This window comes from Hibiscus syriacus, unplaced genomic scaffold (assembly GCF_006381635.1).
Source record: "Hibiscus syriacus cultivar Baekdansim isolate YM2019G1 unplaced genomic scaffold, ASM638163v2 tig00112343_pilon, whole genome shotgun sequence".
Lineage (NCBI taxonomy): Eukaryota > Viridiplantae > Streptophyta > Magnoliopsida > Malvales > Malvaceae > Hibiscus > Hibiscus syriacus.
Window position 1 is genome coordinate 220,752 of NW_024063306.1, and position 16,764 is coordinate 237,515.

General features: G+C 31.7%; 1 protein-coding gene and 1 long non-coding RNA gene across 2 annotated transcripts; one reads left to right on the forward strand and one right to left on the reverse strand.

The window, feature by feature from the left end:
* The first annotated feature begins 433 nt into the window (after positions 1 to 433).
* Positions 434 to 10,476, forward strand: LOC120178013. Its single transcript, XR_005521494.1, has 3 exons — positions 434 to 446; positions 4,169 to 4,172; positions 10,358 to 10,476. It is a non-coding gene; the product is annotated as an uncharacterized LOC120178013 (long non-coding RNA).
* On the reverse strand, positions 9,079 to 11,122 carry LOC120178011 (14-3-3 protein 6-like). The gene is made up of 4 exons (XM_039183986.1): positions 10,555 to 11,122; positions 9,796 to 9,918; positions 9,511 to 9,627; positions 9,079 to 9,411 (listed from the first exon to the last, which is right to left on the reverse strand). The coding sequence occupies exons 1-4, from the start codon at positions 11,038 to 11,040 to the stop codon at positions 9,352 to 9,354; spliced, it is 786 nt and encodes a 261-aa protein (XP_039039917.1). The 5' UTR covers positions 11,041 to 11,122; the 3' UTR covers positions 9,079 to 9,351.
* Positions 11,123 to 16,764: the final 5,642 nt, after the last annotated feature.

Here is a 16,764-nt window from a genome sequence, read left to right on the forward strand (position 1 = left end):
AATATATTTATTTCGAGTTGCTCACGAGTTTTTCGAGTCGAATATCAAGTAGCTCGTTTCGACTTGTTAAGAACTTGAGTCGAGCTCGAGTCGAGTCCATTCGATCATAGTATTTATCAAACATTGATCGAGTCAATCTCGAATAACTCACGATCTATCACGTCTCATTTAAAGCTCTAGTTGAAATCACCCTTAACCCACTACTCTTTCATTCATTTCCCTCATTAATTATTATTCTCAAACAATTTACAAACATTCCCATCTTTCTCATTATTTCAAACTTTTTTTTAAGCTCCACTTGCAATTTCTCGAGTATTTATCTCATGGGATGTTGAAGAATTGTGTTAAAAAAAAGGGGATTGAGTTAAAAAAAAATTTGGATACTCAAATTCTAAATAAATAAAATATAAATGAATAAATATAATTGTTTATTTTTAGATTTATTTGTGCTTGCTTTATAGTATTTATTCTTTATTCATATATCTTTATACAATATTTAAATTAAACATTACTATTTTAAAATTTGGAACTTATAACCTCTAAAATATACTAATTAAATTAAGGTTTTGTCAATAACATTGTAACGGATATTAAAAGAACATTTTCACTAACACATTCATAAACGAATGATCAAATATATTCGTAAACAATTATAAATCTAATCATAAATATTAAAAAAAATAACTGCATATATTATATAAGATATAAAATAATTAAAATATTGATCATTGTATTATAAATAAATAAAATAACTGTAGACATTGAATCTCGTTATGACATTTTTAAACCGTAAAATCATTAATTAGTCAGACTTTGATTGAAATATTAAATTAACATTAATTTAAATCAATTATTTAAGGATTAATTATCAAATATGTGCTCAAAATATATCGTTTTTATCAAATAGGTGTCCAAACTTTCTTTTGAATCATCCATAAATCTAATGTTACAAACATTATCACTTTTGGTGTCTGGACTGTAACTGCAGTTAAAATTTCTCATTAAATGACATGTGTCACATTCTGGTATTTTTAAATTTTTTATTAAAATTAAAAAATATATAATAATATTAAAAATAATTGAAATAGTCCCAAAACTTTGAAAACCCTCGTCTGTTTGTTGTCGATGAAACTCTACCCGACCTCATCCCCCGACTATCAATTACCCTATGAAATCGTGACCAATTGGCTGTAAATCTATGTTTTGTACCTCACAAACCCTAGGTTGAAAATCACAATCCCACGCAATTCTAATGGTCAATTGTCGGCAACTATGGCAACGTATGACTAGAAAGATGATAGTGACAATGTCTACGGCGGTGGTCGTGACTGGTAAAGGCAACGACGATAGGTTAGGGTTAGGAATTTAGGATTATTAAAGATTTGGTTTTTTTTTTGTAATTTAAGATAACTTAGGGTTTTTAAAATATAAAAATATTTTTAAATTTTTTAAAAAATTCCAAATTGCTAGAATGTGACACATGTCATTTAACTGAGAAAATTAATGGCAGTTACAACCCGAGCACCTAAGGTGGTAATATTTGTAATGTTAGACACATAGATCATTAAAAAAAGTTTGGGTACATATTTAAAAAAACAATATAATTTGGACACTTATTTTATAATTAAGCCTTAATCTACTTGATAAATTTCAAGGTATCATAAAAAAAACAAGGTATTAGTTTTAGGTATTTAAGGTAGTGTAAGAGTGTTAACATTTATCCACATGTAACCTGTATTTTCTTTACATTGAAATGAATTATTAACTTTACGAGAGAGACCCAATCTATATAGATATTATGTACTTTAGGAGGGTCCATTGGCTCTTGAGGTCCATTAAATTTCCCTAGTTTGAACATGTTTTCATGGACAGAAATATTGAGACCGCCCCTTCCATAAAATCATTGAGTGAAAGCAAAATTTCCCCCACTTTGATGTGTGTTGTATTTTCATATTTTTGGCATTTCCTTAATTTTAAGTATTGTGGACCAAGCTGAGATTGACTCTTCAAGTTTTAAGTCGGTTTTTATTTGCCCACTAAGTCATGCAAATAAAAAAAAATTAGCGATGAATTCTAATAAAATATATTTTTTTTAATTAAATTTTGTGACATTGAAGTAACTGTCCCTTTTTTCCATATGTATGGGGTAAGGGGAGGTACGATAGTAGGCTACCCCCAACACCAGGTTGAGAGCAGCTTCCGTAAGAGACCTTCGAATTATGAAATGCCTTCCGTGGGACTCGATCCCATGACCTCAAGATTAAGAACCTTGTGCTCTACCAGGTTGAAGTGATAACTTTTAATAAAAATATATATATATTATTGAAACTTGTCATACCTAAATAAGGAGTTTCAAGTCACTGTAGTAAATATTGTAATTTCTAAAATAAATAAAAAAAATCTGATGTCGTATTAGGTTAAATAATTAGTCCAAGTACGGTATTGGGACAATTTTGTCTTTTCTTTTGATATTGTGATTAATAGGTCTTCCTAATATTATTGAACCATTTGAAGTAAAAAATCCAAAGATGTCTCTCAAAGCCAATGCACCCATCAATGGTGTTTTATTAAGATCTGATTTAATTTGGATCAATTACAATAAACTAATACTGTATGAAGTTATCATTATTATTTGATAAATTCTTTTGAGATGATTTTAAAAAATCTGAAATTTTATTGAAAATTAATAAATTTATGGAAATATCACTCGATAGCATCGTAATATAAGTGATCATGAATTGGGCCAGTTCAATTTTTTTTTGTCCACTTAAATCTAACTTGAGTTTAAAACTCCCTTTTCAGCCGGTTTATAGCATTGTTTATAAAATTCAAGTCCATATATCTTCCATTCTCTCTTTTAACCACCCACTTATAGGCTTATAGCAAAGGGTGAAGGCCCAAATAGGGTCTAACTCTCCTCCCTCACATGCGAGACTGATCTTTTAAAACTGTCAAATAAATATTTAATTTTTCAAATTTACCCTCAATCTTTATAACTTATCAATTTGTTCCCTGCTATTTTTTTTTTACTCCCAACCAGCTTAGAAACCTTAATTTTATGATATTTAACCTTAAAAATCCTTGGGAGTATTTGGTTCACAAAATGTACTATTAACTCCAAAAATAAAATGTTATATTGATCATTACTTTTAAAATGATAATATAATATAATTTGAGTAACTTGTCATTGAAGGGACAAAATCTAAATTCAATGACCAAGTTAATATGGTAGTTAGGACCATGACAAATGCGGACAACTAAAAAGACTTGGGTACCAAAATGCGCCAAATTGTGAAGTTTAAAGGTGTGAAGAATGGGGATGGTCATGGGTCTTGTCAGATCAAGGTTTTGGTCCATTCGAGCTCGATCCGAGCATGATACATTTCCTTCCACCCATCACCCTATTCGACTTAAGTTTAAAGAATTTGATTCGAAATTTGATTCGGTTTTTAAGATAAAAACTCGGTTTGGCTTCATGCGAATCGAGCCAATATACTCACTTTATTTGGTAAAATATGAACTTAGTTGAAAAATTATAGAAAGATAGATATTATATCAATTATTCTTAAATATATTTTTCACTCTAAACTAACCAACTTGTCTCGGTCAGAACTAAACTTTTGTTTTTGAAAAATCAATCATATAAGATTAGACGTCAACATGTGGGATTCACATCAAATGGACTGTATAGTCAAGAAGCATAATTTTCAAAAACTGGTTGTCCTTGTTTGCGCATGAAGTACAGATCCCTAGACATACCCCTATGTAATAAGGTTTTAGAAATGTCAACAACCACATCTTAAACGTTACATAAGATTTTAGACTAACTGTGTATCTTCGTAATAAACAAGCAACAACGATGGTTTGACTGTCCAACCTCCGAAGAAGCCAATGGGTTACAAATAATGCGAGTCCTGTACATTTATACGAGTCAATGGGCATCCCATTGACAGTAGAACCGACCACCATGGGCATCCCAAAGGTGTATATGGCTTTCCTTTCGGTGGTGGTTATCATGTTCCGGCAGATGATACATGGATCTCCGGCTTGCCATTTTAGCATTCTCCAAGAGTTTAGAATCGGGTATCCATGGATGGAACTGGAACAGCTCCGATTGCTGCTCCTTGACAGGCATCACCTGTGACCATACCTCTGCATCAAATGGAAGAGTAGTCCGGCTGGAACTTGGGAACACAAGACTTACAGGGACAATATCTGACGGTTTGGTGAGATTGGGGCAACTCAGAATCCTGAACCTCTCATAATTCTCTCCACGGTACTATTCCTACCAACCTGTTTCATTTTTGGAACCTGGAAATCCTCGACTTGAGTAACAAGTATTTCGTGGGCTCACTTCCTTGTGCAATTCGTTTACCATCACTTAAGTATCTCGATCTCTCCAAGAATTCTTTCTCTAGCTTCCTTGGTACAGAATTCTGTCAAACTTCATCTCGTATCCGCTATCTTAATCTTGCAAATAACTTGTTCGGAGAAGGTTCGTTACGTTTGGACAACTGTAGTTCATTGCGTTTTGTTTTCCTTAATGGAAATGGTTTGTCCCGGAGAGTTTGTTCCAGCTGCAACATCTCAGAGTAGTTCACCTTCAGCAAAATATGTTTTCTGGGCCTCTGAGTTGCGGAATCGGTAGCCTTTCTAACCTTGTTGAACTTGACATCTCCTCGAATGACTTCCATGGAAGTCTCCCAGATGTTTTCGGGAGACTGAGAAAGCTAGAATCCTTCTCTGCAAGCTCAAATAGTTTACTGGATTATTAAAATAGAGTTTGTGTTTTCAAGACAATAATAACCATATTCTCAACCAAAGTAGTTTTAGGATTCTTAAAATAGAATTTGTGTTTTAGTACTAAATATGGAGTAACATTTTCTACCATTACAGAAATGCCCGTCCAACTCAGTTGGTAGAGCATAAGACTCTTAACCTTGTGGTCGTGAGATCGAGTCCCACGAAGGATATTTCATAATTCGGAGGTCTCTCACGGAAACTGCACTCAACCTAACGTTGGGGACAGCCTACTATCATACCTCTCTCTGACCCCATTACATATGGGAAAAATGATTAGCTATTTATTTTCTACCATTACACAACAAACTTAGTTATCTATTAATGATGTTTCAAAAAACCTCAAGTGACGTTGGATAATTAGGGAATAGATAAAATAATGATACCACTTCCCTACATTTAACTGTGCTTTCCCAGCGTAATCCGAACGTGAATAACGGATGGAGCAATGGGATAAGCAGCCTTGATAATTTGTATGTTTTTTCATATTTTTTTATAGGCATGTCACATTCACTTAAAATAAGGTGAAATTCTATTGAATCATTTAAATGCGATCATAGTACAATAATTTGACCTTCATATAATCTCAAATTATAAAATTCCAATATAAATCCAAATAATAGGACAACAAATCCTGATGATAGTGGAGGCCGCACTACAAATGGTTCTGGCCTACTCAGGTAGAGTCGGCCATTATTGTTGCACAAAAAATTCGAATATCCGATTTTGCGAAAAAAATATCTGAAACCGGATTTGGGAAAAACCAGTTTTTTTTAACCAGATCGGATTTTTTTAAACCGGTTATTTTAACCGGTTTGGAGAAAAAAACCTAGATCGGTTTTTTTACCGGATAAAAAATCGGTTTGAAAAAAACCGGTTAAAAAACCGGTTTTTATCCGGAAAAAAACCGGTCTGGGTTTACAAAAACTAGCCGTTAATATAGCCGTTGGGAGGATTTTGTAACCGTTTTTGACCGTTTTTTTCTTTAAAAAATTATCATTTTACCACCCTAAACATGTATAAATAGGTTGGGGATGTATTTTGTTGATTACAAATTTCTCAAATCTTATTACACAACACTTAAACATCTCTCAAATCTTACTTTTGTAATTTTTTGTTCATCATGAGTAACACGGCTGAATCTTCCGTCGGGGGAAACCTTGAAGTCGTGAGAGTGATCGAACACACTCGAAACAAAGACATTTGGGATCACTACGATTTATGTGAGATGTCAAATGGCTCGAGGAAGGCGCGTTGTAAACTTTGTCTAAAGTTTTTTGCATCGGAAGGAAAACACAACGTTGAAGAACCATTTGACAAAATCATGCAAGGCACTTCGCTCAAGATCAGATCCTAGTCAATCGAATCTTACACCGCAAGGTGGTGTTTTTGTTTACGACAACGAAAAATTACGAGAAGCGTTTACAAAGTTCGTGATTACAAAAGCATTGTCGTTCGACCACTTTGATGATGAAGATTTCACGATAACAATTCAACAACTAATGCAACCACGTTATACTCAAGTAAGTCGTACTACCCTTAGAAGAAATGCTATAAAAATGTGGCGTACGGCGAGGGAAAAAATGATTTTAGGATTCCAAGAACATCGTTATGGTGTGTCGCTTACATGTGACGTTTGGAGTTCCCCTTATAATACCGGAAATTCTTTTTTAGCCGTTACGTCACATTGGTTAGATCAAGATAATTGGCAAATGATGAAAAGAACAATCGCGTTTGAATTATTCGGTAAGCCGCATACCGGTGCTAATTTATTTACACTTTTAAAAAGGGTAATTTGTCTTTATAAATTAGAAAATAAAGTTTTTTCTATATCCTTTGATAATGCATCGAATAATACAAACGCGGTTCCAAGATTGAAAATATTACTTTCACCGATTTTAGACGGTGCGTTTTTTCATACCCGTTGCGTTGCACACATAATTAATTTATCCGTGCAAGCCGGTTTGGAGGTTATTGAGCCGATTAGATTAGAATTTAAAACAATAATAAAATCGGTTCTTTGTAACAACAACAAAAGACTAAATGATTATAAACGATTTTGTAAGTCTGTTAATAAAAAAGCTTTGGGTCCTAATTTGGATTGTCCAACTCGTTGGAACTCAACTTGGATGATGATGCATACTGCTTTAAGGCAAAGGGAAACATTGCAAACATTTCACGATTGGCTTTTCGAGAGGGGTCATGTCCCAAACATTTATCCGGATTCGAGTTGGGAAACTATAGCCAAAATAACCAATTTGCTTGAGGTTTTTAAAAATGCAACAACTTTTTTATCCGGTGTTTATTACCCTACTAGCCCGTTGGTTCTTAATCAAATATTTTTGTTGGCTACCCGACTAAATGACTTTGAATTTGAAACCGAAGTTTTTCAAGAAATTGGCTTTGCAATGAAGGAAAAACTTTTAAAATATTTTAAGGATATTCCCCCCATTTTTACTTGTGCCGCCGCTTTAAACCCAACGTTAAATGTTGGTGGGGTTGAAACACTAATTGAACAAATTGCGTTTGCTTTTAATCTAACCGATGATGAACCCAACTTTGTCCAAAACCAAATAAATTATTTTAACAAATGTTTTCGAGACATGTTTGCAATTTATTTAACTAAATACGGATCAAGTAGTGTAATACACGATCAAATGAGAATGAATGCGGAATCATCTAGTAGACGTCCAAGTAACATAAATTTGAATCTTTTTAACACTCTTGTAAATTCCCAATCCAAACGATCACGTACTACCACCCCAATTAGCGAGTTGGGAAATTACATGTCATGCGATTTTCTATCAAAAATGATATTTGAAGAGTTTGAAAGTTTGGATATTTTGGCTTGGTGGAAAGAAAATGAAGCACAATTTCCGATTCTAGCCGCCATGGCCCGTGATTTACTAACCGTCCAAGCTTCTACGGTAGCTTCGGAATCCGCTTTTTCTGTTAGTGGCAGGGTTATATCGCAACGGAGATCAAGACTAAGTCCCGAGTCGGTGGAAGTATGCATTTGTTTGAAGGATTATTTGGATGGAGCGGCTCGTAAGCAACATATCACCACCCTAGAAGATGCAATTGATATCGATTTGGAAGCAAACTTACACATTGAAGAAGTCGAACTTGGAATATCCCCTCCAAACGAAGAAGGCGAAGATGATGAAGAAGAGATGGCAATGTAGTTTATTTTATAACTTTATTTCAATTATCGTAAACTTTGTTTCAATTATCGAACTTGAAGTTTTTAAGTATTTGAATTTATCGAACTTGGAAGTTTTTAAGTATTTGAATTTATCAAACTTAGAAGTATTTAAGTATTTCAATTATGTTGAGTTAATTAAGTATTTCAATTAAGTATTTGAATTTATCGAACTTGAGGTTTGATGCTTTCTCTTTGATTCTCTCTTGATTCTAGTTGCTTAATGTTTCTTGTCTTTGACCAATGGCTTCTAAGCTTGCTTAAATACACCTTGAATCACTTCTGAACGTTAGTGATAATTAATGAAGATAATATAACCGTTTAAGTGTGAAAACATTTAATAAAAATGCGGAGCTTAGGGGAATCGATACCCTCTCATAGGGAATCGGTTTCTTCTCATAGGGAATCGATTCCCTAAGTGTAAAATTCAAATATTTCGACCGTTGAATAGGGGGGAATCGGTACCCCTATGGGGGAATCGGTTCCCTCCGAGCATTCTGGAAATCTCGGAGCCAAACCATTCAGTGAGGAATCGGTACCCCTTGGGGGGGAATCGATTCCCTATGAGCAATCTGGAATATTAAAATCAATTTTTTTATAACCGATTTTTTAAAAAAACCGGTTTTTTTAAAACTGAAACCGGTTACACCGGTTAGGATATCCGACCCTCCAAACCGGTTAAAAACCGAACCAGTTATTTTATAAACCAGTTTTTTTCTATGAGAAAAAACCGGATCGGATAAAAACCGATCCAGATCGGATTGAAATCCGACAAATGTTCATCTCTAATTGTCCCCATGGGAATCCAATTCCTAACCAACTGAAAAGTACTTTTTTCCACATTCTTAATAATTAGGTAATACATTTAACCCTCTAACTCGATTCTCCAGTTACAAACCGCACCCAAAATTTCACATTAATCGAAGAACAAATTTAATTGATTTAGTTAAAAACTATACGAATCCGATTTCCTATATAAGGAGCATATAAGTTTAAAGCAAGCTAGACGAAGCCAAACACTGATATACGGGCAATTCAGCCTCAGGAGGGGCAAACAGAATAAAGCATGATCCATATGGTAGAAAACAACAAAACTACATAAAGTATCAAACGGAGAATTCAAAGAAAGCATATTCCAAACCTTAAGCTTAGGAAACATCTCAAATCACCAGCTCCCTTATTTTCAACAAGACAATTAAACAAAGTGTGCAGATAACTTTTACAAGTAAGGTTCATAAAATGAGGCCTGATCTACTAAAACGAGTAATGGAAGGCAACAGCAGGACCAAGCTACTTCTCCATACAAAAACAACCAGAGAAGTGAAACACTACCGTGAAGATTAGCGTCTTCAGGCTTGTTTCTCCTCATCATGTTTGGGAGCTTCTTTGATCTCATCTGTCCCATCATCCTATAATAGATAAAAACATACAAATAATTAAAAAAATAAAGTACACAAAATGAAAAATATAAAGGTCAAAAAGGAAAAAAGAAATGCATGGGGTCTGACCTGCATATCCGAGGTCCACAGAGTGAGGTTATCACGGAGAAGTTGCATTATCAAAGTGCTGTCCTTGTATGAATCCTCCCCAAGAGTATCCAGCTCTGCAATGGCTTCGTCGAATGCCTGAGGAAAGAAACAAAAGATGTTGACTAATAGAACTTGAAAACAAGCTAATGGCACTACAAAGGAAGATCCAAGATAGGAATTTTAATACTCACACCACAAAGCACTCCGATGTTTTTGACTAAGATGAATATAGAGAGCTAAAATTCCAAATTCTCGTTATCATACCTGTTTCGCAAGAGTGCAAGCACGATCGGGAGAGTTCAAGATCTCATAGTAGAAGACAGAAAAGTTCAAAGCCAATCCTAATCGGATAGGATGAGTTGGGGCCAGCTCAACAGTCGCAATGTCCTAAAAAGAAAACAGAACAAAAGGTTACAACTTAGACAAAGGAGCCGATATTATGGACAAAACACGTCATAATCACTTTAGCAAAGGTAAGTATCTTCTATTCAGATGTAAAAGAGTGAAATATGCAAATAATAATAATATCTTCAGATACAAACTGATTGCAAACGTTAAAGAAAAGTGATAACAGTCAAAAGGTCTCCATAAACATGAATAACATCGATTTGTGACCTGACCAGAAAAAAGGCCCAATAAAGCAAAGCAGCTAATTATACTTTTCCCCTATGTTTATTAAGCGAACATAGACCGCCAAAATGATTTTGAATTTTAGATCGATGGGGCTAAGTAAAGGGGTAACCTTTGATCAGTAGATATACTCATATAAACACAATTTATCTTGGCTTTAAGATACTCAGCTATGCACGTCACACATAAGTGATAGCTTTATATGCTTCTTTCTCGTAGATTTACATATGTTTTGATGTTTTAAATTGTGAGCTTCGTTTATTTTATTGGATCTTTCTTGTGCAACACCAAGAAGAATTTTAATTTTTAATTTGAGTCAAACCCTAGAAATAAAGCAAATCAAGGCAAAGAAATGCACAAGATCGAAAACGAAATGATGAAAGAACCACAAACCTGAGCAGATTTATAGGCAGTGAGCGTGTTCTCGGCAGCCGCTTTCCGGTCATCGCCAATCTTGAACTCAGCCAAGTACCTATGGTAATCACCCTTCATCTTCAGGTAAAATACCTTTGAATCACCGGTCCCAGCGACCGGAACGAGCTTCTCCTCGAGGAGCTTCAAGATTCCGGCGCAAATCTCGGACAATTCGGCCTCGATCTTGGCCCTGTACTCACGAATGACAGAGACGTGGTCGGTGTTGCCGCGTCCTTCCTCCTTCTGCTCGATGGAGGAGATGATCCGCCAGGAGGCACGGCGAGCGCCGATCACGTTCTTGTAAGCGACGGAGAGGAGGTTCCGCTCCTCGACGGTGAGTTCGTCGGGGGCTGGTACGGCGGAGACTACGTTCTCCATGAACTTGACCATCTCCTCGTAGCGCTCGGCTTGCTCGGCGAGCTTCGCCAGGTAAACGTTCTCGTCACGTGCGGAATGCGTGGCCATGGTTTTTTTGGGTCAGAGATTTTGGATCGGAAAATGGAAATGAAAAGATTTGAGAGATTTGTTCAGTTGCGGAGAAATGAGAGTTGGCTTTTGGATGAAAACCAAAGGAACTTTATTTATAAAACAAAAAAATATAAAATTTAAAAGGGTTAATTCCATCATACATCCTCATACTAGTATCTATAATTTAAAATGATCCCTACGTTTTAAAACATTAAATAATAATTTCCCTAAATTTCCGTGGCGTTGCCTTTTTTTTGTTAGATTAAAATTGTTAATACCATAAATAGTATATGTTAGATTAAAATTGTTAATACCATAAATAGTATATGTATATAATTTAATTTATTTACATTGAAAATATTTCATATCAGATCTAAATTAATAGTCAAACTATAACATGAATTGATTAATATAAAATAATTAACACAATATATATATATACATACATATATTAAATCACGATTTCAAAAAATTCCTTAACTTGAAAAGTGAGTCCGAATGAGCCCGACCTTTCAATTTTAGAATCGAAATCAGAATCGGACCTAAGTTTTTATTTTAACTTTTTAAAAATTTTGAAGTGCGAGCAGAATGTAAGATTATTATTGAGAATATGGTTATCAGAATATTACATTATTAATATGTTATTGAGAATATTGTATTAACTTATTTGATTTATTTGGTAGGTATGTAAGATTATAATGTTTGATTGATAAAATATAAGATAAGAAAAATGCATATTTTGTTAAATTATCCTTGAGATATATTTTTCTAACAAGTAAAATTTTTAATCTTAAAGTCAAAATATTTACACGGAATTTCATAGAAAATAAAATTTTATATTCTCTAATATATATATATATATTCAATAAAATTTGTACACAAACAACTTAGTATATATATTTTTAATTTCTTTGAAAATACATAAACATACTTACACCAATATAATTATGTGTTTATTTTTATGTATTAAGATATTGAGAGATATACATACTTACACTGGTGTAAGTATGTGTTAATTGCCAATGTATTGAGAGATATACATACTTACATCTGTATAAGTATGCATTAATTTCTAAGATATTGAGAGATGTACATAATTACACTGGTGTAAGTACATGTTAATTGTTAAGATATTTAGAGATGTACATACTTATACCGGTGTAAATAAGTGTTAGTTGATATATATATTTTTATTTTATTCATGCTACATGTATGAGTTGCACAACTAAATATTATATCAAATTATACAAGATTAATAGAAAACATAAAAAATTATAATATAGAAAACTTTTTATAAAAATTAATCCTAAAAAAATAAATGTAATAAAATTCATATAAAAATAAAACTTGAATCAAGCACATACATAATAAATACTCAAAATAAAATAAAAAAAAATACTAATGTATGTATGCACAAAGGAAGGATCATTTTGAAATGACCATATTGTTTCAAGGCTATTTTTGTTTTAAATGGAGGGAATTGATAAATACCTATGAAAACAAGAGGAATGGCATTCCCGAAAAAAAAAACCTAAATAGAAGGCCACGGAAGGTAATGCTTTATTTCCCTTGGAGGGAATGCTCATGAACTAAACATATAATTTCGGAAAAGATTATTTTCCTTAATATTGATCTTTTCGCGAACCAAATGTCCATGAGGGTTAAAGAAAAAAACAGAAGTGGAAGCTTTGAACATTTCATTTAACAAGTGGCGTAGTTGAAACCAATTGGCTCATTGCAATTCCAAATACAGCATGCAATCTCACACACTAATATGTTGCCATGAAGATCTTCCCTTTGTCCTAGCTAGGAGAAATAATCCGGATTAGTATCCGGGCCTTTCATGTAATCACTCTTACGAGATGACATTCGAGGTTGAAAACCCTACCGGTAATCTCCGTTGGGTTAGATGTTTCTGCAAAGCTTATAACAAGTTAATGGTTTTAGAAAACAAATCCCAATACTTAGCAAGGAAGGAAGAGTGAAGTCAAACCTTAATAGTTGCCATTTTCCCTTTCCCGACAAACATGAGGTGGTTTTGATTCTTAGGAACAAGATATTCCTTGGCATGAAAGAAAGACGGTCCATTTCAGCCTACATAATGCACTTAGCATTGCATGCAACCCGAAGATAAGGGAAAGGCTGAGAAAATGAATCAATTTGCTTAGTAATTTAGAGTTGTTGTTCCTTTCATTTCCAGTTTCGATCATTTGGGTGTTGGGTTTTCCATATCAAAGAGTTGAACGGAGATATGAAGCCATTGATTCAGATTCATATCCGAGCAGATATTGTGGGATTGTCTATCTGGTTTCGAAATGTAAACTCTTTCACGCGTCAAACCGTCGGCTTTCACATGAGTCTAGCCATTGTTTTTCACTGGAAAATGGAATCCATTGGTTCAACGACGATGATTTATACAGGAGAAAGTAGCAGTGCTGCTGCTGCTGCTGCTGAAAATGGTGTTTTCTTAACTTGGAAGGATTTGTGGGTGACTGTTAGTAATGGTAAAAATGGCAGACCAATCCTTCAGGGCCTCACTGGCTTTGCACGTCCCGGTGACTGTTATTAATGAGTTATTTTTCCTTTTAAGAGTTATAATTTAATAATTCAGATAATTTTAGTCTTAAAATTTATGTATTCTATTAATTTAATTTTAATCTAAAATATTTCAATAAATTTATTAATTTATGTTTTTTTATCAATTTAATCTTTATTATTTTCTTTAAATTATTTTATTATTTTTCTATTACTTTATTGATACAATATTGATTTAAAATTAACTTATTTTATGATAAAATACAATTATCTGATTGCTGCTTTCATCATAATACTGTGAAAGTGAAAAAAATTAATGAAATTTTAAACACAAAGATGTAAATTTATTGAATTGTTTGAAATTAAAATTAAATTAATAAGATGTATATGTTTTAGGGAATAAAGTTATTATTATATTATATCATTTTGAATAATGTTTAATAAAATATAATATACTAATAATAATATTTTAATTGATCTATTAAATTATATATTTTAATTAATAAGATGTATAAGTTTTAGGGAATAAAGTTATTATGATATATTTTTTCAAAGTGACATGTTTATGAAGAAAAAATAATAAAATAGAATTATATTAGATAATTTTATTGTACTTTCAGCAATTGAATTAAGGGTAAACTATACTGGTGATCACTAAACTATAGTCAAAATTTATTTTAACCACCAATGTTTTAATTTGATCAAAAAGACCATCCAACTTTCAAAAGTATTTAAACAAGTCACTCTCTGTTAATTTTTAACAAAGATGGTGACGTGACCATTAATAAAAATGACATAATTATACATTTGATCTTCAATATTTACGAATTCTTTAAATTTAGTCCTAAATTTATTTAATTTAAAAAATAACTCCCAATCCTGAGATGTAATGTGTCACTATATTATTGGAAGGTTAATTTAATTTAATTTAATATTTTAATTAAATAATTTTTCTCATCAATCATGTGGTGACACATCACCACTTTATTTAAAGAGAACAAAATTACCTCGAGTTCTTGCCAAGGGAGTTGAACTAGGGACTTTCCCCGTAACCTTGGGCAAGCCTTTACAGACAAGGCAAACTCCTATTTTGAATTCAAATTGGACAGACTTTTATATATTTTGTTTGTGATTAAACATATCTAATAAATAGACTCTATTTTACACACACACACACACACTAAATTATAGTTAATTTAAGATTTAAAATGAAAAATAAATTTAATATTTTTATTTTTAGTTTAAATTATTTTTATTTTATTGTTTGGATTCTCTAAACAATTTTAATATGATTTTTTAATATCATTTGTATATTATTATCTAAAAATAATTTTAAAAAATAATTTAAATAAATATATTAAACTCATTTTTATTTTGTGATTTGAATTCTCTAAATAATTTTAATATGATTTTATTTTTAATATATTTTATATATTTTTATTTTTAAATAAAAATGGTAAACTCATTTTTATTTTTAAGACTTGCATTAACTATAATATATATATATGAAATAAATTTTATTAGATTTGTTTTTGATAATTTAATATATATGTATATATGCTTGTGTAAAATAATCTCAAACACTATATATAAAATATTGTACACTTTAGAACAAAATAGATGGGCTGGCTCAATGGCAAAGGCTTGCCCAAGGACCCTTGGGGTCCCCTGTTCTAAATCTCCAAGCAGCTGCTTGTAACTTTAATTTGTTTTCTCAAACCACCTGATTAGTCGGAAAAGTTAATTAGTAAAATATTAAAATTAATTAAATTCAGGCTTTACTCGTGGCATCATCATATTGGAGGATTATATTTATTTAATTGAATTAAAATAGTGATTAAATTGATAGAATGTATAAATTTTGAGGACCAAATGTATAAATTATGCCATTTTTATTAATGATTATGTCATCATCTCCCTTAAAAATTAACGAAGAGTGGCTTGTTCGAACCATTTAAAAAATTAGGTGGTTTTTTTAATCAAATTAAAACATCGATGTTTAAAATAAATTTTTATCATAGTTTGGTGGTCACCCGTGTAATTTACCCTTGAATTAATATGTCAAAGATTGAGAGGCAAAACACTTTAAGATGTGTGCAGTATGGATCACACAAATAGTGTTATTTATAGGAAATTGAAATCAAGATGCTACAGCTTTGTCCTTTGCCTAAAGGAATGGTTCAAAATGAAAGCACAAGTTCTTGTGTACATGAAGCTTATCATACGCACGAGACAAAGGAAAAATAATATATATAAATACAGTATAAAATTGCATAGAATCAAACATTTTATATTTAATGAATATATATATATATATATATATATATATAATTATGATATTTTTTAAATAAATTATAAGTTCATGATAAATCAAAAGATTGATAAAAGAAAAGATAGGATATGATTTAAACTTTAGATGTTAAGGTGTTAATACTATCAGGATGGATCCACATGTTTTTGGAGTAATCACATCTACTGAACATTTTTAAAATTTTATATATTTTAAATACTTTTTTTATATTTTATATTAATGATATAATTTTACATGTTTTAAAACTTTAATACAATTTCTTAGTTATACGGAATAAACTTTTAATTTTATTTATAAAATTCAAATATCTGATATGAAATTAACGGGTTTAAGTACCAGTGGCTGTAGAAGGGTGATTAAATGTTTATTGACAAATGATTGAGAATATTTACAATAAATATTAATTTATAATCGACTTAATTTAATAAAAAAACTAATATAACTCAAATGTTATTTTATATTTTTACAAAAAAATTGATTTTAAATCCGATCAATGTTATTTATGGATAAATATCTTATATGTAATGATTTGGACACTAAGCATATATACCTCTAACCTATTAAAGTTTCTCCACTACAGCCTAATTTATTTTATTTTACCTTTTTTTTTTGGTTTGAAAAGCTATATAGCGTCCTTAAAGAACAATTTAAGCTTTATTTGACCAAAAAAATGTCAAACCTCTAGAAAGAGAGAAAAATAATAGAAAAAATTACATTTTGTCTCTTTTAAAATAAAATAAAAATGATAGTTAAAAATCAATATAATAATAAAATAAAATTTTAATACTTATAAAACCCAAAGATGAGTCGCCTAACAATCTATGAATTACAAAGAGTAATACATTACACTAGCACTACTTTCTATTTCATTTAGC

Coding starts and splice junctions, on each gene's coding strand:
- LOC120178011 (XM_039183986.1), bottom strand. CDS start 11,040: ATGGCCACGCATTCCGCACGTGACGAGAACGTTTACCTGGCGAAGCTC. Junction 9,628..9,795: donor CTTGCACTCTTGCGAAACAG/GTATGATAACGA, acceptor TTCTTTCCTCAG/GCATTCGACGAAGCCATTGC. Junction 9,412..9,510: donor TGTGGACCTCGGATATGCAG/GTCAGACCCCAT, acceptor TATCTATTATAG/GATGATGGGACAGATGAGAT.